At 39.4% G+C, this 23611-nt stretch overlaps 1 protein-coding gene across 1 annotated transcript in view; it reads left to right on the top strand.

The window, feature by feature from the left end:
- AHI1 (Abelson helper integration site 1) overlaps window positions 1–23611 on the top strand; it is a 131498-nt gene that overhangs the window by 25490 nt on the left and 82397 nt on the right. The window contains exons 11-18 of the mRNA XM_042473989.1: window positions 1250–1382; window positions 2475–2598; window positions 5234–5463; window positions 7913–8016; window positions 11611–11729; window positions 12041–12171; window positions 13944–14084; window positions 16502–16704. Coding sequence (XP_042329923.1) covers window positions 1250–1382; window positions 2475–2598; window positions 5234–5463; window positions 7913–8016; window positions 11611–11729; window positions 12041–12171; window positions 13944–14084; window positions 16502–16704 — 1185 coding nt within the window. The remainder of the gene's footprint in view (window positions 1–1249; window positions 1383–2474; window positions 2599–5233; window positions 5464–7912; window positions 8017–11610; window positions 11730–12040; window positions 12172–13943; window positions 14085–16501; window positions 16705–23611) is intronic.

Genomic DNA, 23611 nt, shown 5'->3' on the forward strand with positions numbered 1-23611 from the left:
GTGGGTTTGGGGGCCAAAATTATGGATTTTTGATGTGACCCATGGATAAGTCGAGGGTAAAACTTAGGGGCATGTCACAAAGGATCTAAAGGATGAAGCAAGGAAAACAATGCCAAAGAAGGTACAAAATTCCAGCAGGCATAACTGTTTGTGCTCATATTAGAGGCAGGATAGATGAGAGAACAGAGGAGGGTCAGTGCTTCCAGGACAAATTGCACTCTTGCCTTTCACCAGGGAATAGCCCTATTTTTAATAAGAGTTAAAGTACAGTACCGTGGATAAGTCGACTCAAGTTTCTGGGGTCAACTTTTTGACTAAAATTTCTAGACTTATACATGAGTATATACAGTAAATGTAGGCTCTACCAGGCCCAAACTAAACATTTGTGTTTTTACAGAAGTATGATTATACTGGTGCATTTATTCTAATAAAAAAGTAGCTAAGTTGAAATCTTCTTCCAAACTGGACTAGGGTCACACATTGTTTTCATGACAGTCCCACTGAAAGCAGCAGTTTGACCATCAATATAGTTTGACAGGAAATTGCTGCCAATGGTGGTGGCAGAGGGGTTAAACAGGAGACTGATACAGGGTCCAGACCCAGGAGTACATTCTAGATTGTAGTTCCACAGCATCTTCAGAATTGTCCAGTTTAACCATGCTTTTATAAAGATATAACCATAACCTCCCCCAATTTGGCATTTTTAGTGTGTTGGATTATAGCTTCCATAATCAGTTTTTTTTACAGCAACTTCCCATGATTTCAGATGGGGTCTTTTCTAGCCCTGCCCTGCTGTTGGAATTATGAGGATACATAAGAGATTATGTGTTCCCAAACCTGACATGAACCACCTTGAGGAAGATTGAAATAATGTGTAGGTTAGACTTCAGCACACTTATTATAATGTATCTGTGGTGGAGCAAGTGGTAGCAGGGAAGATGTATGCCAGTTTAAGCCCTGCTCCCAATTTCAGGTATAATCATGAGAATGAAGAACCATCAAAATTATATTTTTTTACTGTGCACAGTCCCTGCCCCTTTGATCGTCTGCCAATTTGGGATAACATCTTGCATCTGATGGAGTTTAGATTATTAGCATTTGTATTACAATATGTTAAGTTTTTGAAGTACCACATACCTCTTGGTTTTTGCTGTTTCTGTCTAATGCAGCTATCCTCCTGGAAATAGTTACAATTATTAAACTGTTAACATAACAATTGTGTGAATAATTGTTTGCTGTCTAAATTCAGGTTTGTCGTATACCAAACAAATATTTGTTTTCTCTGCGAGCTGGAGATATGGGATGTTTCTGTATTCGCTTCTCTGAAGATGGCCGGACATTAGCAGCAGGTTGTGCAGAAAGAAATGGTTATCCAATTCTTTGTGAGTTATATTCTTAAGAAATACTCAGATTTCAATATAGAAACACACTAATGTTTTCTCCCATATTTTTTTGGTAATGAAAGGCTTACATTAGGATATGCATGTTTCTTTTTTTTGTACAGTGAGAGAGTCCTTAAAAATGACAGCCATGATCACAATATCTGTGTACTGTGGCCATAAATATCCTAAAGGCACCAGATCCCATTTGATCTTGGAAGCTAAGCAGGGTCAGCCCTGGTTTGTACTTGGATAGGAGACTACAAATGAATACCAGGTGCTACATTTCTCTATTTCAGAGAAAGGAACTGGCAAAATCACCTCGGAGTATTCCTTGTCTAAGAAAATCCTATGAAATTCATGAGATCATCATAAGTTTACAGATGAAGGCACATAAATACATATAATTGATATTTAAATGGCTTAAATTATTTAGGTTTGATTTTTTTTAACCCTTGCCAAGCACTAGGTGGCAGCAGATCCTTGTTTGCTTCTGTTTCATTTAACTGGGAGTCAATAGAATTGAATGGATATAGTCAAAGACAATGAACATACGGTTTTATTGTAGTAATTATTGCATACATTAAGCATATGAACTGTTTCCCAAAGAGCAGTTTAATTTTGATAGAAACAAACCCTTCATGCTGCAATCCTGCCTGTGCTTACTTGGGAATAGATCCTACTGAATGCTACACAGGACCTAATTGTTCATAGACATGCATGATTTAATTTAATCAAGCTCTTTATAATACAACAATCATAAAACAGAATCAAAGACCTAGCTAGTCAAATACTCTTGTTCCCTCTTGTTAGATCTCTGTGGCAAACCTCAAGCAGGACACTGATGCAATAGCATCCTTCATGCTGCTTATGTTTTCTATTGACTGATATTCATAGGAAAGCTGTCTTTAACGTTAGTATATAGTCATGATGGCTTGTTTTCCATCTCAGTTAGTGGCCATCAATAAATTGTCAGTAATTTCTATAAACTAATTGTGTACTGTATTGTGTGAAGGTGGACTTTTTGAATATTAATAGCTACTTAATTTAATGTATTCTCAAAGTGTCACAAAAGTAATTTTGTGTTTTCATCAGTATATGAGATTCCTTCTGGCCAATACCTGCAGGAATTTTATGGACACCTAAACATTGTGTATGATCTTTGCTGGTCAAAGGATAATCAACATCTGCTTACTGCATCCTCAGATGGCACTGCAAGGTCAGTAAAACTGGCTTTGTCATATTAAAATTGAGGGAATTCTGCTTCCGCTAGAATCAACCCTAGCCTCTGCAGTTTCAGTGTAAGGATTTATTTACTGGTATTCATTTTACTTGCACTCCCTAAATTAAAGTTTTTCCTACTTTAAATAAATACAGTATGGAGTATTGTTTTTTAATAGCTGTATGTCTGATAGTTTGCTTTTCTGTGGTGGGTCTCCTTTGAGGAGAAACAAACAAAAATGTAAGCCCTTCCCTGCCTTACAGTGTTTTTACAAAAATAATAATACTAACAGTGTGGTTTTTCTCACAGTGTTAGGGTTAAACATCTGGTGGATATGCCACTGTGGGGTCTTTTAATATACTCACTATATTTGTTGTTTTCAATGTGGATGCTCATATATATATATATATATATATATATATATATATATATATATATACTTACATATGTTTTAATGATGTGAACTTTTATTGATTTTAACTTTTGTAAGCCACCTTGAAACCTAGGGATGGGAAAATGGAGTATGAATAAATAATAATGATAAATCCACTCTTGATTTTAGTGTAGCTCTTCTTATAGCTACTCCAAATTGATCAGGAGTTCCACTGTTACTGAACCTCTGGAGTGATAGGGCCCAGCACTAGAAGAGCCTCTGTTCATCTCATACAGCTGTGGGAGGAGTGGCACTAAAATCAAAAGAGAATTCACCAACTCCACAGTAGCCGACTATTGGCCACCCTGCCTGGGACTTTCATTTGAATGCTCTAGCACTGAATTTTGTCCCTTCACACAGCTAAGCACTTATTTGGTATAGCAGATAGAGTATAGGAAAGAGGAGGGCGATGTTCAGATTTGCTTGGATTTAGATCCTGCTGGGCAAATCACTAATTTATATCATGGTGGGGATGAAATGAACAAGGTTGCTGTGCAGCCTAAACTGCTTCAAGGAATGACGGGATACAAATATGATTGCATAAAGTACCTAAATAGGCATATTATCTTGTTTTATAATCATAAAAATATCTGCATTGTATCTACCACGAAGCATTGCTACATGAATATATTCTGCTTCTTGGGAAAGCATGCTATAAATTCTTTAGTGCAACTCAGTAATCTTTGATGACTTTAGCCTGTGTTTCCAAAGCTTTCTTTCTTGTAGAAAAGAGTGACATGTACATCTTCTTTGAATAAATCTTGCATGTTACCTTTCAGTACCTGGCAACTTGTTCCACAATCAGGGGGAACATGAAATTTAAGCAGTATCCCAGTGGGTGGTTTTTATACATTTTCATAATGGAAATTAAGACACAGTTAACTGCAAAAGTCTGGCAGACTGTATTTGTGTGTTACTTTCCAGATTGTGATCTCTTCCACATTCAGTTCCTTTAGTAGTGTTAATGTACTGCTGTTCTAAAAAGTGCTGTAAGTAGGATTAAAAACTGTAGTTCCATGTGGCATTTGTTATAGTGCTAGGTTTCCCATAAAAGTGCCCCAGTGCCAGTCTCTACAGGTCTGATATATATTTATTTTCTCATTTGTTCTGGAAAGTTATTGCAGCTATAGAAATTCCAACATAAAGCCTGTTCATTTTAGACTTGCTTTGATTTTCTTAATAAAAAGAACTTTAAAACGATCCCAGTAAGCATTTCCCTATATCTAGTCTTCTTCTTCTGTGTCTTCAAGTTGTTTCTGACTTGTGGTGACCTTCAGATGAACCATCACAGGGTTTTCTGAGGCTGTGTGACATATCCAAAGCCACCCAGTGGGTTTCCATGGCTGAGCAGGGAATCGAACCCTGGTCTCCAGAGTCATAGTACAACGTCCAAATCACTGGATTTCATCTAGTCTTCTTCCCCAAAATTATTGTCAAGAGCGGAGTGATCCCAGACCTCACAAAAAAAGCTAGTTGTGTGGCTTCTTATCATTCATTCAGATATAATCTCTTCCTTGCTGTAATGTAAAAAGAACTTTAATTCTGTGTACAGGAAGGGATCAGGCTATGGAGGAAAGGAGGGTTACAGTAGGGCAGATTCTAAAAGGCCTGGAGCCACCAATATTAGCGCATCCATGGCTGCTTTCCTTGAAATAGGTACTTACATGCCCAGGTACTTACATGCTTTCTCCATCCCAAGGCTGAATGTAGTACTTGCATATCTGCTCAGAGACAGAACACATGGGAAAGGAAATGAGCATCACAGTTCAGCTTTTCCCAATTGACTCATGCTCTGCATAAATTTTCCTTCTTTATGTCTCTTTCCCAAATTTGGCCATGTGCCACTTATGTTTTCCCCATTACTTTTCAGTTCAAAAACTTGAAATTAGAAATAATAAAGGAATTCAAGCATGCAGTTGCATCAGCAACACTTTACCACTTGATACTAGACATTTCAAAATGTCTAACATTTTAAATGTTTTTTTAAAAGTCAACCAGAAATGAGGTTATCTGGATTCTTCATAATAATGCACATAATATTTGTTCTGAAGATCTAGTTTGTATGGAAACAGACTTTGAACGCACAGAAGTGATAGCTAGTACACATATGACTAGATGTTCAAAGGATGTATTGCACTGAATCAGTGTATTGGTAAATTGTATTTTAAAATAGATTTCTTTATTGTTACTTGCTTCTAGAATGTGGAAAATAGAAATCCAGACTAGTTCAGTCATGAAGGTCTTTCCTCATCCTTCCTTTGTCTATACTGCTAAATACCACCCAACAGCTGAGTATATCATAGTGACAGGATGTTATGATGCGGTGATTAGAGTTTGGAATGCAAAGGTGAAGGAAATACATGGGCAGCTTCTACAAGAGTTTGATGGTCACAGAGGTTTTATCAATACATTATGTTTTGATGCAGAAGGTAAGCAGCAACAAACTATTTAAAGTGAAAATGCTGTATGTAGCAAATGATCTCATTTCAGCCTTATTGTAAATCTATGAGGTGCCATGTTAGTATTGTCATTATGTACAGCAACATAGGGGGGGCACTTTTGGGTTTGGGCAAATGCTCAAGTGCCATGTTTTTTTGTTTCAGTGAGAGGTTTTTTTGTTTTAATTTTTTAAAAAAACATAAAAATAAAAGCCACACATTGTGTGTGTTCAAGATATCTGTTCTGTGCAGCCTTTCTTCAAAACAGAAAGTGAACATTTGGTTTCTTTTTGTTTAGTAAAAAAAAAAAAGCTTATATGGCAAGGGCCCCTCTGAAAATGTCCCTCATTGCAGGGAAATGGCACCCCCTGAAACTTTTGGGGAATGCTATTGGCCATTTTTAGGCAAACACACACACACACACACACACACACCAATTTTGAAAAGTGAGTAGACAAGATTAGAAGAGATTTCACTGATTTTACAAACATGTTTTAACCTTTCATTTTCACATTGTTTGTGAAAGGTTTGTGTGTGTGTATATGTGTGTGCAAAAACTGGTTTTGCTATTGCCCCAGATGCTGAGGGAAAATGCCAGTCAGAGGGATTTTGTCAGGAGTTGGATAAAACAGGAAACCTCTAAATGAAAAGAGAAAAGGTATTTGGGGAAATGGATGTAGAAGGGGAAACAAATTTGACTACCGTATATACTCGACTATAGGTCAACCTCATGTATAAGTCGAGGGCAGGTTTTGGGGCCATGATTATGGATTTTGCCATGACCCATGGATAAGTTTAGGGTAAAACTCAGCGGCACGTAACAAAGGATGTAAAGGATGACCTAAAGGAAAATGATGCTAGAGATCTTTAAATTTTTTGACAGGCATAACTGTTTGTGCTCATCCTAAAGGCTGGATCAGGGGTCGGCAACCCCCGGCCTGCAGGCCGGATCCAGCCCAGCAAGGTGGCAGGACCGGCCCATCCCGGTCCTGCCGCTGCTGCTGTCAAGGCCACCGCCACTTAGGCTAATGCAGGCAGCTGCCCACCAACCCACCTCCTCCTCCTCCTCCTGGGCAGCGCTGCCTTCCTCCTCCTCCCCAGCGCTGCCGCCGCCGCCGCCCACAGCAGGGCTTTCCCGCCCGCGTGCGGGGCTAGGACGGAGGAGCTCGTCTCCTTTGGCCAGCCAGCCATTGGCCAGCTGGCCAAAGGGGACGGGATCATCTTTCCTTGTGTGCGCGTGCAGGCCCTGCTTCCACACCCGAGTGCAGGGCTTCCCAAGGAGCCTTTGCGCGGAGGAGGAGGAGGAGGAGGAGGAGGAGGTGGAGGAGGTGGAGGAGGTGGAAAGGTGAGTCATTTCAGGTCTGCCTTGGTTTTTTTTAATTAATTTTTAAAAATATAAAATACTTATTTTTGTTTTTTATTTCATTAATTTTTCTTATTGCTTTTTTATTTTATTTCATTAATTTTTATTATTGCTTTTTTATTTTACTTCATTATTTTTATTATTGCTTTTTTATTTTATTACATTAATTTTATTATTAAATATATACACCCCTGCCTTGTTTTTTATTTATTTTTTTCATTATTTTTATTATTAAATATATGCAAGTGCATTTTCTGTGTATTTATGGTGCTTTGAATGCTAACAATCTGCCTTTCTTGGACAATTATAGTGATGATGATAGTGATGGCAGCAAGCCTCTGAGGCACAGCCAATGTAAATTGCTGTGATTTTTACAAACTCATGCGCATTGAAGAAAAACCACAGTCCCTTGACCAAGTACACACTTCTGAGAAGTACAGTTGAACCCGAGGGCAAATCACTTCTTGTGAGACCACCTTGACATGTTCAATATGCATAGCCATGTGAACCTTTCTGTCATCTGCCTAGGAATAATGCCCAAATGTCCTCCATTTTGATCATGCCTAAGAAACATGCATTTATATTAACTTTTTTTAAAAAATCATCAATTTTTCCTCATGTCCTCCATTTTAAAAAATGTGTCCTACACTAGAAAATGTCCTATATTATTTATTTATTTATTTATTTATTTTGGCTCTCTCCCCCCCCCCCTCAGTTGTCTGGGGGACAGCAACCCGGCCCCTGGCTCAAAAAGGTTGCGTACCCCTGGGCTGGATGGATGAAATAGTAGAGGGGGTTGATGCTTCTTTTAGGTGTTCCAAGAAGAGATTAAGCTCTCACCTTTCACCAAAGCATGGCTCCCTTTTTGATAAGTGTTAAAGTACAGTACTTACATTGACCCATGGATAAGTCGACCCAGGTTTTTTTGGGTCAATTTTTTGACTAACATTTCTAGACTTAGACATGAGTATATACAGTAGATACTCTTTTTAGAAACATTTAGTACAATTAATTGTGTGCTTTGAATGTTAGAAATGCTCTTTCATCACAATAAGTGAACAAATTATTATTTTCTAGGATTTCACATGTTTTCTGGAGACAGCACAGGACTAGTAATTGTCTGGAACACTTATGTTAAAGAAGATTCTCAATCGCCAATTCAACACTGGGGCATTGATAAGGTGTATTATTTGTTCTTAATAGATTTGTAATTTCTATACAGGCAATAGAGATTTAAGACTTAATGAAAAAATAGATATATTTAAAAATGAAAATTTTCAGAGTTAATATGTATTTGGCTGTATTTGGTTACACATTTGTTAATTTGTATCTGATATTAGTATTTTATTTGTAACATAGTTCAAAGCATCTCTGTCTTCATGGTTCACAGTTTGCTATCATCTAATTATCTTCACTTCACAACCTTTAAATGTTGCTTTGAAAATTTGATTTGGATTAGTACCCTGACATTCTAAGATACAGTACTAGGATTTGAGAATCTAATGTACAGGGGTCCCTTCTTATCCATGGAGGTTCCATTCTACTCCCTCCCCCCCCCCCCCACCCAAAGGATGGCAAAAACCATGGGACTTGAAGTCCCATGGTATTCAATGGCATCACACACATGCATAGCCATTCTCCCAAAGCCACATGCATGCATAGCCATTGAAATTATGGGGCTTGCGGTCTGAAGATGCTCAGATCCGCAGATGGCAAGCCTGCAGTTGGGGTGGGTGCACTGTATATTTCTTTGTAAATGTTGATACATTTAGAATGCCATAACTAAAAACCAGAAAATCTATTCCAGATTACAGTACAATCAATTGGTCATTGCCTAACCTCATAACCTCATTCGAATCACAGTGTATAAAATCTACAGAAAAAAGAAGATTAAATCTCACTGACATCAATGTATTCATAGGCCCCGTTGTATTCAGTGGAGCTTGGATACCTGATTTTCTCAGAATTAATTTTGTCAAAGTGGACTGAATAGATGATAATATATGAATGCAGTAGCATAGTCATTGCTAGTTACAGAAAGTAGCTGAAAGGCTTATGACTAAGAAAGCATTTTAGTATTTGTTCTTGAAATACTGTGTATGCAGACTGACTGTTTTTCTAAAACACACATGTCCCTCAAAGCCCATCTGGTAGTAATGGCCTTAATTGTATTTTATAAGTTACTTCTACAGAACTACTTTTCTCCCTAGGACACAGGGGGAGAACCTGTGACCCTTCAGATGTTTTGAGGCTATACTGCCATTCCTAACCATTACCCATGTTGGCTAGAGCTGATGCTGGTTGGACTCAAACAATTGTTGGAGGGACACAGTTTCCTAGGACACCTCAGTGATATTTATTCTTTCTTTGTTGAAAAGATGGTAAAATACTTTGCAGTGTTCCATATCTGTGATCTAAGACAGAACATTTTTTCTAAGATGCAGTGTGTGTGTGTGTGTGTGTGTGTGTGTGTGTGTGTGTGTGTAAGAGAGATAATTTTTAATATTGCATTGTATGGATGTGATTTAAAGAGAATTTGTTTTTGTTTTAAATAAATAAATGAAAAAACTTAGTGAATATCCCTCACCACATGCTACTGAGAAAACTTGGCAATCATTGAATAAAAAGATACTCCTTCCTATCAACCAGTTACTGGTTAAGAAATACGAAGCAGAAATAAACAAAAGAATATAAGACGTTTGGGGTATGGTATTTGTTTATCAGTAACTTAGTGGCCAAATGTCTGGATAAAAATGGATTATTCAGGCTGATAAAAAACAAAAGCAATTGCTTAGAGCTCCAAAAGATTTTCCCTGGATTGACCAAATTGGGAATAAAATGATAAATATGATTCAGTCTAAGCAAATATCAAAATATGTCACCTTGCTTACACAAACACTGCTAGGATCTGAGCTGACTGCAAGTGATAATAGTGGCCTTATGGTCAATAGTGTGATAAAAAGGTCAAAAGAGTATGTGTCTACTGTAAAAAAAACACATAAATTCCATTTTGGTACATTTAGAAAAGAAATTGAAAATGAAACTGCCTATGGTCCAAACCACACTGCAGAAATAATCCAGGTTGAGACTGCTTAACTGCCCTGGCTCAGTGCTAGGGAATCCTGTGTTTTTTGTGGCACCAGAGCTCTCTGACAGAGACAGCTAAATGTCTCACAGTTCAGGGTAATTAAAGCAGTTTCAAACTGGATTATTTCTACAGTGTGTTTTGGACCTCTGTTACACTGCTATTATACGTCTATGAGGCAACCAACCACACTTGGATTATTGGATATAGTTCTGATCACTATGCTTGGAAGAAACTGTAGTGCTTAAGCAGTGCAGGAAAAAAAACTAAATCGATCAAGGAGCTGGAGTACACATATATGCACACACCTCTAGCATGTGAAAAGATGATAATGTGAAGTCGAAGGCTTTCATGGCCGGCATCCATAGTTTTTTGTGAGTATGTGGCCATGTTCTAGAAGAGGTTTCTGCAGTATCTGTGCCTGGCATCTTCAGAGAATGAAGATGCCAGCCAGAGATGCTAGCAAAACGTCAGGAATAAACTCTTTTAGAACATGGCCACATAGCTCAAGAAACCCACAAAAAACTAAAAATGATAATGTTTGGGGCTTTTTACTTTAAAAAAAGAGAATTAAATGGGGAGAGAGAAAGAGAGAGGGAGAATCTTAGCAATTATTGATGGTTTTGAAATGAATAGTGACTTATTTATCCCTCCATCATAATTCTGTGACCTACGGTCATCCAACAAAATGAAATGTTGTGGTAGGCAAAAGGAGATACAATATATCTTGAGACAACTCACAGTATGAGCACAGAGCCAGCCCTTGGCTTGTTTCTCTCCCAACAAGCCATTGAACAAATCTTGGATTAATTCTTTGCCTGTCAGGTGAGAAACTGGTAGCTTCCATTTCAATAGAGTTGGTAAAGTGACTCTGGGATTTAGTTTTAACTTTAAATGAACTATCCAAGATACTGAGCCCTATCCACCTGCTTGGTGACTCACAAGCCACGTCTGAGAGGGACAAGCAAAGAATTGGCCCATTGCTAGGTTTCTACATTAGAAACATGGGCCACTGCAGGCTGAGTGATCCAAACAAGCTTTATCTCGTTGTCGCCTTGTTGTAAGCTTCCTTAAGTCCCATGTTGGGGGAAAGGTGGAATATTAAATAAATGAATACATAAGATGGAATGCTCTTGAATTCTGCCTTTTTGAGATGTCCAAATGCAGCTAATGGAATTGACTACCACAGGATGTGGTGAAGGACACCAATTTAGATGGCTTCATAGGATAAATGGACAATTAGTAGATGGCAAGATTTGGAGTCTGAAGTCTCCATTTGATATTTAAAAATTCTTTAGCTGCTGTGTACACATTTTAATTTTTATTCTCATATGTTTTGTAGTCTTGTAAGATACCTTGTGAGGAGAGGGATCCTGAAAGTCTAGTGTGATAATCTGTTAAATAAATGCAAATGTTTTAAATGGTGAATAAGGCTGTCAGTTCCTACTGGTTATGAAGCCTGTAAGTTCTACTAGACAGCATGCTTTTGAATACCGGTAACTGGAACAGAAGCAGAAGAGAGCTATTGCATTCATTTCCTCTTTACAGACTTCTCATAGGTATCTGGTGGATCTACACAATTTACATGGTAGACTTTAGTTTGAGCCAGCAGGGCTCTTCACACTGAATTACATATACATTTTACATGCTCTTTTTTCTTATTTATTTATTTATTTATTTATATTTGTAGGAAATAAAAGATGATGATATTAAAGGGACAGCAGTAAATCATTTGGAGGTACATCCAAATGGAAGACGTTTACTAATCCATGCCAAAGACAGTACCGTGAGAATCATGGATCTACGGATGTAAGTATTTTGAAGTAGCTTGTTAGAATATTTAATATCTTGTTTTGAATTATGAAATTAATAATAAGCTTCTATATTGACTTTAATTCAGTCAGTGATTCTGGGGGAGGCTCATTCCAGACATCTAGGAATGCTCTCTTACCACATTCTGGAGTTAAAGCTCATGTTGAAATTATGTTCAGCTGATAACTACAGCTTTGGATGGCAATTCATGTGCCTAAGACCTTCTTGGGAAAAATATTGAAAAAATATTGATGTTTATAGTAAAAACAGTTTGTAAATTCTGAAAACTTTTTAACAAACTCTTTTAGCCTGGCCATGAAGAAATACATTGGTGCTACAAATTATCGAGAAAAAATTTGCAGTACCTTAACACCATGTGGAACATTCCTTTTTTCTGGAAGTGAAGATGGTAAAGCATATGTCTGGAATGCAGAAACAGGTACATGAGTTTGTTATATTAAACTGTTGGAAAAGGTAGCTAGCGTATTTATGTATAGGTTTAGTGGTGTCACTAGGGGGTGTGTGGCCAGCACTGGGTAAAGTCCTAGAAGAAAGGTGACACCTGGTCAGGCCTTCTCCTGCACCTCTCGTTGTCACCATGAGTAGGACAATTGAGAAGCACTGAAGGAGAGAGCTGGGGCCCCCTCCACCTTGCTGCCACCATATCGCTCTAACCATGAGTAGACGATGGGGAAACACTGAGGGAGAGGTTGGGCCTGCCGCTGTGTTGCGCTGGTCATGAGTAGGACGATGGGAAAACAGTGAGGGAGGGGGCTACCCTCCCTCCCTTGGTGCTACCATGTAATTCTTTTCATGAGTAGAATGATGGGGAAGCACTGAGAGAGAGGATGCCCCCCCCACCTCGCTGCTGCCACATCACCCCCTGTCATGAGTAGGACGATGGGGAAGCACTAAGGGAGAGGGGTGCCCCCCAACGTGCTGCCACCTCATCACCGAAATCATGAGTAGGATGACGGGGAAGCATTGAGGGAGAGGGTTGCCCCCCTACCTTGCTGCGACCACATCACCTTACTCATGAGTAGACTGACGGAGAAGCATTGAGGGGGCTGTAGGTACCATCCCTGAAGGCCCTCCCTCATGAGCCCAAACCCTTGCTCTGGGTGACACCCGGAGCAGGGATGCCAATGTACAGGTTTACTTACATTTTGCAAGCTTTTGTAGTGACTGTGATGGAAAATTTAAAATTTGTGCATGCAAGGATACACTTTAAGTCAGGGTCGACTCTAAGGCAGTTAAGAGCAAAAATGATATGATGGTGCAAACACTGTAAATTTGACTTTACATATGTGCTATATAGGTAAAGGTAGTCCCTTGACATGAATGTCTGGTTGTACCTAATTGTAGGGAGCTCATCTCTGTTACTATGCTGAAGAGCCAGCATTGTCTGAAGATGAATCCAAAGGTCATGTAGCCAGCATGACTGCACTGCACGCTGTTACCTTTCCACTGAAGTGGCACCTATTTATCTATTTGCATTTGCATGCTTTTGAACTGCTAGGTTAGCAGAAGCTGGGACTAGTGACAGGAGCTCATCCCATCATGCAGCACTCAGGCCTTAAACTGCCAACTTTCCAATCTTCCGATCATCAGAATTGGTGTCTTAACCACTAAGCCATCATATCCCTTCTACATGTGTGCTATAGACATACAATAACCAAGTTACAAAGAGAGAATTTCTTCTAATATTGAACTGAGAGAGTTAAGTTCTTGTCAATTTGGAAGTTAAATAAGGCAGCTAATAATAAGGTAGCATTTTCTACATACAGTGGACCCTTGTTATACACTTGGGTTTGGTTCCAAGATCCCCCATGGATAACAAAATCCATGGATGCTCAAGTCCCATTAAATATAATGACATAGCACAATGGTGTCCCTTATAAAAAAAATGGAAAATCAAGGTTTGATATTTTAAATTGATACTTTTTTTGAACATTTTCAAACCGTGGATGCTTGAATCCGTGTATAAAAAAATCTGTGTATAAGAAGGGCCGACTGTATTTAGGAGGCTCACTAGTAAATTAAAACAAACATATGAAAAGGAGAAGAAAAAGACAAAGAAAAAAAATCTCACATGACACCACTCTATCATAATGGGTCCCATCTGAGTGGGTTGCACACAAACAAGTCATTATATATAAGAAACGTTTGTTGAAATAAATTGCTTTCTGTCACATTTTCTCTCTCCTGCAGGGGATCAAGTGGCCATGTATTCTAATCTTTCTTTCACATCTGCACTTCGTGATGTAGCCTTTCATCCACATGATCATATGGTATCATTCTGTGCCTATGGTCAAAACCAACCAATACTTGTGTACATTTATGATTATAAAGGTAATTTGCCGGTATGAATCTATAGCTAGTCTTCAACATTGCATTTACCATGACAAGTGTAGCATTGTCCTCTGGCAAGTGTGATCCGCTACAAGCAAGCTTCCCTTCAAGCTTTGAATATGCAAAGGTGGGGACGAACTGTCATAGCAGATTTGTAGTGATTTATGCCTCCTTTGCAGCTCCGAGGTTGGGAAAAAAGGCTGGAGAACAGGTTGGCTGTCCCAAACTAAAAAGTTCTCACAGAGACAGAAGCAAGGAGATTCTCTTCCAATGCTGATTTGCAGTGGGGTTCAGAGCTTTCCTTTGTTGTTGTTGCATGCCTTCAGGTTGTTTCTGACTTACGGCAACCCTATCACAGAGTTTTCTTGGGAAGACTTGTTTAGAGGGGGGGGGGAGTTTCTTTGCTTTCCTCTGAGGCTCAAAGAGTGTGACTTACCCAAGATCACCCAGTGGGGTTCCATGGCTGAGTGGGGATTTGAATCTTTGTCTCCAGAGTCCTAGTTCAACATTTAAACCACAACATCACATTGGCAAAGTATTTATCAACAACAAACTTTATTACATCCATTTGGCCAGCACATAAAGTATTTATCTGAAATCCATATTCTCTCACTTGTCTTTCATGGAGTAAAGATAAATGGGAGGGAGGAGACATTGCTTGATAGTGGGGCCATAGCTGGCTGAAGCAAGAATGATCATTTGAGCTTTCCCAGCAGGAAAGGTAAATGAGTGGGAGTGGGGGCTTCTTTTGATTCTGTAGGGTGATTCTCAAGCTGGCTGAGTGAGGGAAGGAAATTGATGACAAAAATTGGTGAAAACTAGATCCCTGTCTATCTCTGTTAATACAAATGTTTGTCTATAGTCTAAATATTTTTATTGCTTGAAAACGTTAAAGCTGTTTTTCAGAAATAAGTTTCATAGTTCACCCTTCTAATCCAGGAATCTTCCCTTTCCCACTTTTCCTTTGGTGTTTTCACTGAAGTTTAGCTGCAACGCTGACCATTTTGGTGGCAGAAGACTCAAAAGCCAATCAGCATTGTGAGACACTGCTTGAGAGTATGAACAGCTTGAAGATGAAATAACAGTCTTATGGTTAATGACAAATACATGATCACTTAGTACAGTCTGGCAGAGAGCTGTGCAGTTTACTCCCTATAGGAGCATCTTGCCAAAGCAACTTTCTCTTGTCTGCTGTGCTTTTAAAACTCTATAAGACTGGTGCTGCATTTATTGCAAGCTGCATTTTTCTTTTTGTAGCATATTGCTTTGTCAATTGTTTAAGAAATAGAAACAAATATCTTCAGGAGAGGCCACATGCATTTAGTGCCAATAAAGTATTAGAGCAATATTACATGTAGCTGTAAGAGCAGAGAAAGGATAAATGCTGTTATTGTATTCTCACCAATATACTCAGCCTTCAGTGGTAGTGAAAAGTTATCGAAATAAAACAATAAAGAGTGTGTTAGTAAAGACATAACAGCAAAGCAACTTAATTACCATGTGGATCTAGTTTATATTTAAATCATACTTTATCATTATGCAATGGGCTTGCTCAAGTATTTCCCGCTATCCAGTATGTACATCAGAGGAAGAGATCAGAAACATCTATTTTTTTTATTTAAACCAAGGATAGCAGAATATGATCTTTGGTCCAGACGTAACCCCTAGGGTCACTTTGTGTGTCCCCAGAGCCCCCCAGTGGTAAAAAATAGAATTGCCCCCAAACCCCCTCTAGATAATGTGGGGGCAATTTCAACTCATTTCTCCCTGATTCTTCCATTTCTTTCTTACCAGGGAAGATCTGTTAAGGAGTTATTTTGGCCTATGACCATAAATTGATGATGATGATGATGATGATGATGATGATGGAAGAGCCAGTAGTTATAACTTTAGTTAAGTTAAAATCCAGAAGCAGATGCTTCTGACCTCTTTCAAGTTGACTCCAACTTATAATGACTTTAACATACTATTTTCTTGACAAGATTTATTCAGAGGGGGTTTGCCATTGCCTTATCCTAAGATTACAAATGTGTGATTCTGCCAAGGTCATCCAGTGGGTTTCCATGGTTGAGTGGAAATTCGAATCCTGGTCTCCCTGAACCTTCAATCCTCAGATCACTGCACCATAATGAATCTGTGTGTGTGTGTGTGTGTGTGTGTGTGTGTGTGTGCGTGTGTGTAATTGATGGTTACTATGGACTTTAAACTATTTCTGCAAAATAAATAAATAAATAGATAGATAAATATCCTCCTCCGCCTTTTGGCTAAGACCAAGTGTAGTGTAGGTTAAGATCAAGTGAAATTCTGCAATTTCTATGGTCCATTTTCATATCTTCTCTATATCAGTGTTCTGTAAGCTTCAGCAAAGTTTTATGAGTGAATCAACTCAATGTTGTTCAAATGTTTTTCTTCTTCAGTTGCCCAGGAGGATGCTGAACTGGTAAAAGATTTTAACGGATTACATCTATCTACATTGTCCAGAGGCCCACAAATTCTTAGCAGTTCCGCTGGTATTTCTTCAAAGAAAAATACAATAAATTCTCCAGCTGACCAGTTTGCAAGTGTTGCAAGAGTATCTATGAGGATGCAGAAAGTCAAACAAAAACTAGATTCTGTTACGGTATGTTTAAATTTCTTACCTGCTTTCTGAAAAAATTTATATCTAAAGTAGATCTTCCTTGACATTTTATCATCATCATCATCATCATCATCATCATCATCATCATCATCATCATAGGATTTATTTATATGCCGCCCAATCACTGGGAATCCAGGCGGCTTACAACAAAGGGGATAATAGTTGGTTCCCTGCCCTCAGGCTTACAATCTAAAAAGACATGACACAAAAGGAGAAAGGAATGGTGAGGGGGGGGGGGGGAATCAGGTCCAGCAGTTCTTCTCTCCCTCTGAGGCCTGGACCAAGGCAGATGTAAAGGAAATCAGTATTTATGGGAAAGCTGTAGGCAGTTGGCATGTTTGAATATTTTTAATTTATCAAAATTTATATAAAGATTCAATTCCAAAGGTCTAAAATACATTACAGTTTATTCTAATCTCGGTTTACCCTTGCCTGCACTCTGTAAAATAGATTAAGCTGAGTGGCAGTAAATTTGCACAAATTTGCAGAAGCTGCTACCTATGATGGCATCACATAATAAGAAGCAACTTGTCTTTGGATACCATTCACTGGAGAACAGTGTGAGAGAGTGCTGTTGCCTTAAGAATATACTATTAGACATTTGGTTGGCCACTGTTGAAAACTGAAAGCTAGACCAGATATTTAACTTTGCCTTATATTTCTTATAAGTTGTAAAACACCATGTATGGTAGCTTCCTAGATCATTAGATACTTTAAAATGTTGTTTTACTAACAGACTGAATCTGATGAATGTATGCATAACTTTAATAGTTGTGAACAAAACTATTCACTAATTAACTTAATGTTTATTTATTTATTATTAAAATATTTATAACCTGCCCTATATTAAAGGACCTCAGAGTGGCTTACAGGTAACATTAAAACAAGTTAAACAATTTAAAACAATAAAAATAATCTAAATAATCTAAAAACATATTAAGCATTATAATGATTTAAAAAATATGGAAATGTCTAAAACTATATGTAACAAAGGTCTTGATGAATGACCAAGTTGGCACCAAAGTGAAATGAGTGTTGGTGGGCAGTCTGCTGTTGGGGAGCCACATCTGAGAAGCCTCTCTCCCATGTCCTAACACAGTATATTGGCTTCACTGGTGGAACACAGAGGAAGGCCAGCACAGCAAACCTCAGTCCTCAAGCAGTCATATAGGGGCAGAGGCACTCCATCAAGTATCAAGATCCCAAGCCATTTAGGGCTTTAATGCTATCACAAGCACCTTAAATTCAGACCAGAAACATTTTGTCAACCAGTGAATTCCTTTTAAAACTGGCATTACATGCTGTCTATATGATGTTCCTCATCAGGACTATCAGATGTGTTAGCACTCCCATGTATTTAAGGGCAATCAATAGCCTTTCATGATCTATGCAGTCAAAGGTTTTGCTGTAGTCTATAAAGCACATGCTGATTTTGTTTTCCCTGGTGCGCTCCATTAGCCATTGTATGTTTGCAGTGTGGTCCCTTATGCCTCTTCCTTTCCTGAACCCTGCTTGGACTTCTGGGATTTCTCTCTCCCTGTATGGTTGGAGTCTATGTTGTAGAATTTTGAGCATAATTTTGCTTGCATGGGATATTAGTGCTATGGTTCTATAGTTGCTGCAATAGTTGCAATCTTTTCTGTCTCCTTTTTTGTGGCTGGGGATGTATATTGATCGTTTCCAGTCTGTCGGCCATCATTTTGTTTTCTGTTTTCATATGTTAGTTTGCACTATGATTGACATTGACTTTGTCAATGTGGATTACAGCAGCTCAATTGGAATATCATCTGTTCCTGGTGACTTGTTTTTCACCATTTCTCTTATTGCAGCTTCCACCTCAATTTTTAGAATTTGGGGTTCATCTTCTTATGGCTCTTTGTTCCATGTGTCCTTAATTCTGTCATCTTTTAAATTCCTATTCTGTGTATTTAATCCATTGTCTTTTTATTCCTTCCTGGTCTTGAATATTTTTATTTTTATTGTCATAAAGCATTCCAGTCCTTGGTTTGAACTTTCCTTTGATTTCCCTGATCTTGTGGAATAGGTCGTTCTCCCCTTTTTGTTGTTGTCTTCTATTTCTCTTCACTGTTGATTGTAGTAATTTTCTTTATTTTTATGAACTAGCCATTGTACTGTTGCATTCAAGGTTCTTAGCTTGTTCCTATCTCCTTTTTGTTTTGCTTATCTTCTTTCCTTTATTCCTTGTAACGTTTTATCTGTCATCCATGGTTTCTTTTCTTTCTTTTTGCCCATTGAAAGTGTCTGTCTGCATTCTTCTTTTATTATGTCCTTGCTTCACACCAAAGCTCTTCTGGTTCTTGGTCAATTATGCTTAGTAGTGCAAATCTGTTCCTTACATTGTTGATGAATTCAGTGGAGATATTGTTTAGATCATATTTTGGAATGAGGACTGGTTTTATTTTCTTCTTCAGTTTTACTCTTATTTTTGATATGAGTAATTTGTGATCTGTACCACAACTGGCACCTGGTTTTGTCTTGGCCACCAGTATGGAGTTTCGCCTTTAAAGACATGGGAGTGCCAACACATTTGATAAGTTTGATGAGAAATCTGTACTCAGGATAAGAGGATACTGTCAGCTCTCTTTTACGAGAGCAAGTGTCCCCCAGCTTCACCATCTGGAACCTTCCTGAGAGATAGGATCAGAACCACTGGAGCGCAGTGCCCCCGATGCCCAATTCCCCCAGGCATTCCAGAAGAATACCATGGTCAATGGTATTGAAGGCCAAGAGCACCAACAGGGTTACGCTTCCCCTGTCGATGCCCAGACGGAGATCACCGACTAAGGCGACCATGGCAGTCTCAACCCCATGTCCCACTCTGAAGCCAGCTTGAAATGGATCCAGATAATCGGTTTCATCCAAGACAGCTTGGAGCTGAGAGGTGACTGCCCTCTCGATTACCTTGCCCAAGGATGGTAATAAGGAGACCAGCCTATAATTACTCCTTAACAAGGGGTCAAGGGAGGGTTTCTTCAATAAAGGTTTTACTATAGCCTGTTTTAAGGCGGATGGAAATATCCCTTCCCGAAGAGATGTATTTATTATGTGATGTAATGCAATTTTTACAACATCTCCTCCCTGCATGGTCAACCAAGAAGGGCAAGAATCGAGGGGGCATGTCGTTCTCTTCACACGACCAAGAAGCTTGTCCACATCCTCAGTACTTACAAACTCAAAGCGATCCAGAATAACCTTGTTCCCAGAGTCACTGAACACCTCTCTTACAGGTTCTGTCATAAGACCAGCGTCAAGATCAGCCCTTATCTGAGAGATTTTATCGGCGAAAAAGGCGTCACAGCAGGCTATAGTTGGTTCCAATAGGGGGTTCAGGGTGGCCGGAGGTTGAGTTAATTCCCTAACCACCCTGAGCAGCTCTGCTGAATGAGACTCTGCCGATGCAATCCGTGCAGCACAGAATGAGTTATTTGCTGCATCGATTGCCACTCCGTAGGAATGTAACATGTTCTCATGGAGTGTCTTGTCGGATAAGTTCTGATGTTTCCGCCAGTGGCGCTCTAGTCGTTGCGCATCCCGCTTCATCTGGTGAAGATCTTTAGTATACCAGGGTCTTTTATTTGAAGCGGGCCGGTAAGGACACTCAGGAGCGATACTGTTTATCACCCTGGTGAAGTTCGTATTCCAATTATTAACCAGGGTGTCAACAGGATTGCCATCGTTCCCAAACATAATACCCTTTAAGGCTTCTTGGAACCTTTTGGGTTCCATCAGCCTTCGAGGGCGGACCATTCTAATCGGTCCTCCACCCCCGAGGGGTTTCTGGATTGTGGCTTTTAGTCCTACTTTGACCAGGGAGTGATCCGTCCATGACAGGGGGGAAATACTATATATTTCCACCCACGAATCTTCTCGGTCCGTACTGAAGACCACATTGAGAGTATTACCAGCACAGTATGTTGGACCTGAGACCAGCTGAGACAGGCCCATGGCTGTCATGGACTCCATGAACGTTCGAGCCACACCTGTTAGATCTGATGAGCTGGCCTCGAAGGGGATGTTGAGGTCCCCCAGGGCAAGAAGCCTGGGGGACTCCAACACCAGCTCCGAGACCAGCTGTGTCAGCTCGGCCAGGGAGTCTGTTAGGCTACTGGGTGGACGATAGACCAACAGAATCCCCAGACTGTCTTTGGCCTTCAGAGACAGGTAAATACACTCAATGTGTCTCAGTTTCGGAACCGAGTTCCTGGTCAAGGTGATATGACTTTTATGGACCACGGCCACTCCTCCCCCTCGCCCACTTTCCCTGATCTGCTCCTTCAACGTGTACCCGACTGGGAGAGCTTTAGCCCAGGTCACACAACTGTCCTCTCCGAGCCAGGTCTCCGTGATGCATGCCACAATTTAAAAAGGATGCTGAAAAATTGAAGCGTGTCCAAAGGACAACCACCTCTTAACCTCCTCCCTCCCTAACTGTCATCTTTCGGCCTCTGGGGGAGAGAGTAGGCTGGCCCAGTACCATCAGGGGCTAGCCTGAAGAAAGAGGCTCCTCCCTCCCTAACTGTCGTCGTTCGGCCTCTGAGGGAGAGAGAAGGCTGGCCCAGTTCCATCAGGGGCTAGCCTGAAGAAAGAGGCTCCTCCCTCCCTAACTGTCAACGTTCGGCCTCTAGGGGAGAGAGTAGGCTGGCCCAGTTCCATCAGGGGCTAGCCTGAAGAAAGAGGCTCATCCTTCCCTAACTGTCATCTTTCGGCCTCTGGGGGAGAGAGAAGGCTGGCCCAGTACCATCAGGGGCTAGACTGAAGAAGAGCCCTCCCTCCGGTCCATCTGCCTTGGTCCAGGCCTTAGAGGGAGAGAAGAATGCTGGACCTGATTCCCTCCCCCCCCCCTCACCATTCCCTTCTCCTTTTGTGTCGTGTCTTTTGGATTGTAAGCCTGTGGGCAGGGAACTGTCTGTTATCCCCTCTATTGTAAACCGCTTGGATTCCCAGTGATTGGGCGGTATATAAATAAAACCTATTATTATTATTATTATTATTATTATTATTATTATTATTATTATTATTATTATTATCTCGTTTCCAGGTTAAACATACCCATCTCCCAAAGTCTTTCCTCATTAGGCATGGTTTCCAAGCCCTTCACCATTTTGGTGGCTGTCCTTTGGACACGCTTCAGTTTTTCAGCATCCTTTTTGAATTGTGGTGCCCAGAACTGGACACAGTATTCCATGTGAGAAATATTGTATTCCATTCGTCCACCACTCTGACCATATCTCTCCTTTATTGTCATCCCTTCACTGGCTCCCCCTCCCTTTCTGTATTCAGTATAAGCTCCTGTTGTTGACTTTTAAATCCCTGCATGGGCTGGCCCCTCCTTATTTATCAAACCTTCTTTTTCCTCACCTTCCCACTCTTTCCCTCCATTTTGGTAGTCAAGGTATGCTGTCTCAGCTCACTGCCCTGTCCCGGATTCATCCCTTTTCACTTGCTGCTCCTCACTCCTGGAATCTCCTTCCCCCACGAAAACTGCTCACCACTTCTTTAACCAGTTTCAAAACTGAGTTGAAGACCATCCTGTTCAGAGAAGTATTCTCAGGCATTGCGTGACTATTATTTGTTACTTGATGTTTTTAATTTGTTGCCTGCTTTACTTTATTGAACCCTTTCCTGTATTGTTGTGTATTATTTATATATATTAAGCTAGTATTTCTTAGATTGTATGCCATGGGTTTACTTTATCTATGTTATTGTTTGTATGTACAGCACTATGTAAATCTACAGGGCTATATAAATAAATAAATAAATAATAATAATAATAATAATAATAATAATAGGGATTTAGCTTCAGTTTTTTGGTCCTCATCCAGGCCATTACATCATCCAGGTACTAGATCAGCAGCTGCACAGTCACAGCTGACTTTGATGACATGGAGTAATGGAGATTTAATAATACTACTTTTATTAATGTTGTAGTGTTGAAGCAGAAACTGTAGCTTTGTTCTGCTATAATCAGCTCTAGTCCTTGGAGCACATGGATTCTGGCTCTCTGAATTTCTATTGTGCTCTTCCAAGATCTTCATTTTAAATACTGGCCATTCCAAGAAAACTTCTCAGTGCCTTTAGTTTGCCTATGCAAAGCAATCCTGATAATTCTAGTAGTACAAACCCTTTTGTCTGCTAATCCAAATCTCAACAGGAAAGACTAACTTTAGAAATGCCTCAGATGGAACAAAATTTTGCCTTAACATGTAAACAGGCAGAATTAATCACTATCCAGCACTATTTCAATATAATGCTTAGGAAATGAGGCTAAGTTTGGGATTGACTGCTTCTCAAGGCACATCCCAGTTTATATGAAGAAGTTCCTATAGAGTTAAATCCAAAATGGTAAAATGATATGTGTGCATGACAGAAGAATTCAGCAGGTTATTATCTATGATCAATGTAACATAAAAAAGTTGTAAGTATATATAAATACTGCAGTTACTTGAGGCCAAACATGAACATTGTACATATCTTTTTAAACCTGCCAAAGGCAAATGTATAAATACTTCAGAACTAAATTAAGACCTGTGTAAACCTTGAATGAAAAAAAAAAAACATAATTACAGTTTTTAACATACCTTATAAATGACAAGTGTTTATCTTATGCCTCTTGAAAGTGTGCACAATTAGGTATTATCTATTGAGAGTGTGAATAAGCATGGCCGGTTCAAATGGAGAGGTAGCTGTGCATTTATAAAGTTGTGGAATTTTCCTTTTGCAGTCATTTGACATTGTTGTAGATCTTCATACTCATAATAACGTTTAATAAATTACCTCCACTTCTGCTTTTTTCTTTCTTTTCCCCACTACTTTTCCTTTATGTTTGAACACGTTCTTTTCAAATAATAATTTTAATGTACTGTATTTA

Source organism: Sceloporus undulatus, chromosome 1, assembly GCF_019175285.1.
Source record: "Sceloporus undulatus isolate JIND9_A2432 ecotype Alabama chromosome 1, SceUnd_v1.1, whole genome shotgun sequence".
In the NCBI taxonomy this organism is placed as follows: domain Eukaryota; kingdom Metazoa; phylum Chordata; class Lepidosauria; order Squamata; family Phrynosomatidae; genus Sceloporus; species Sceloporus undulatus.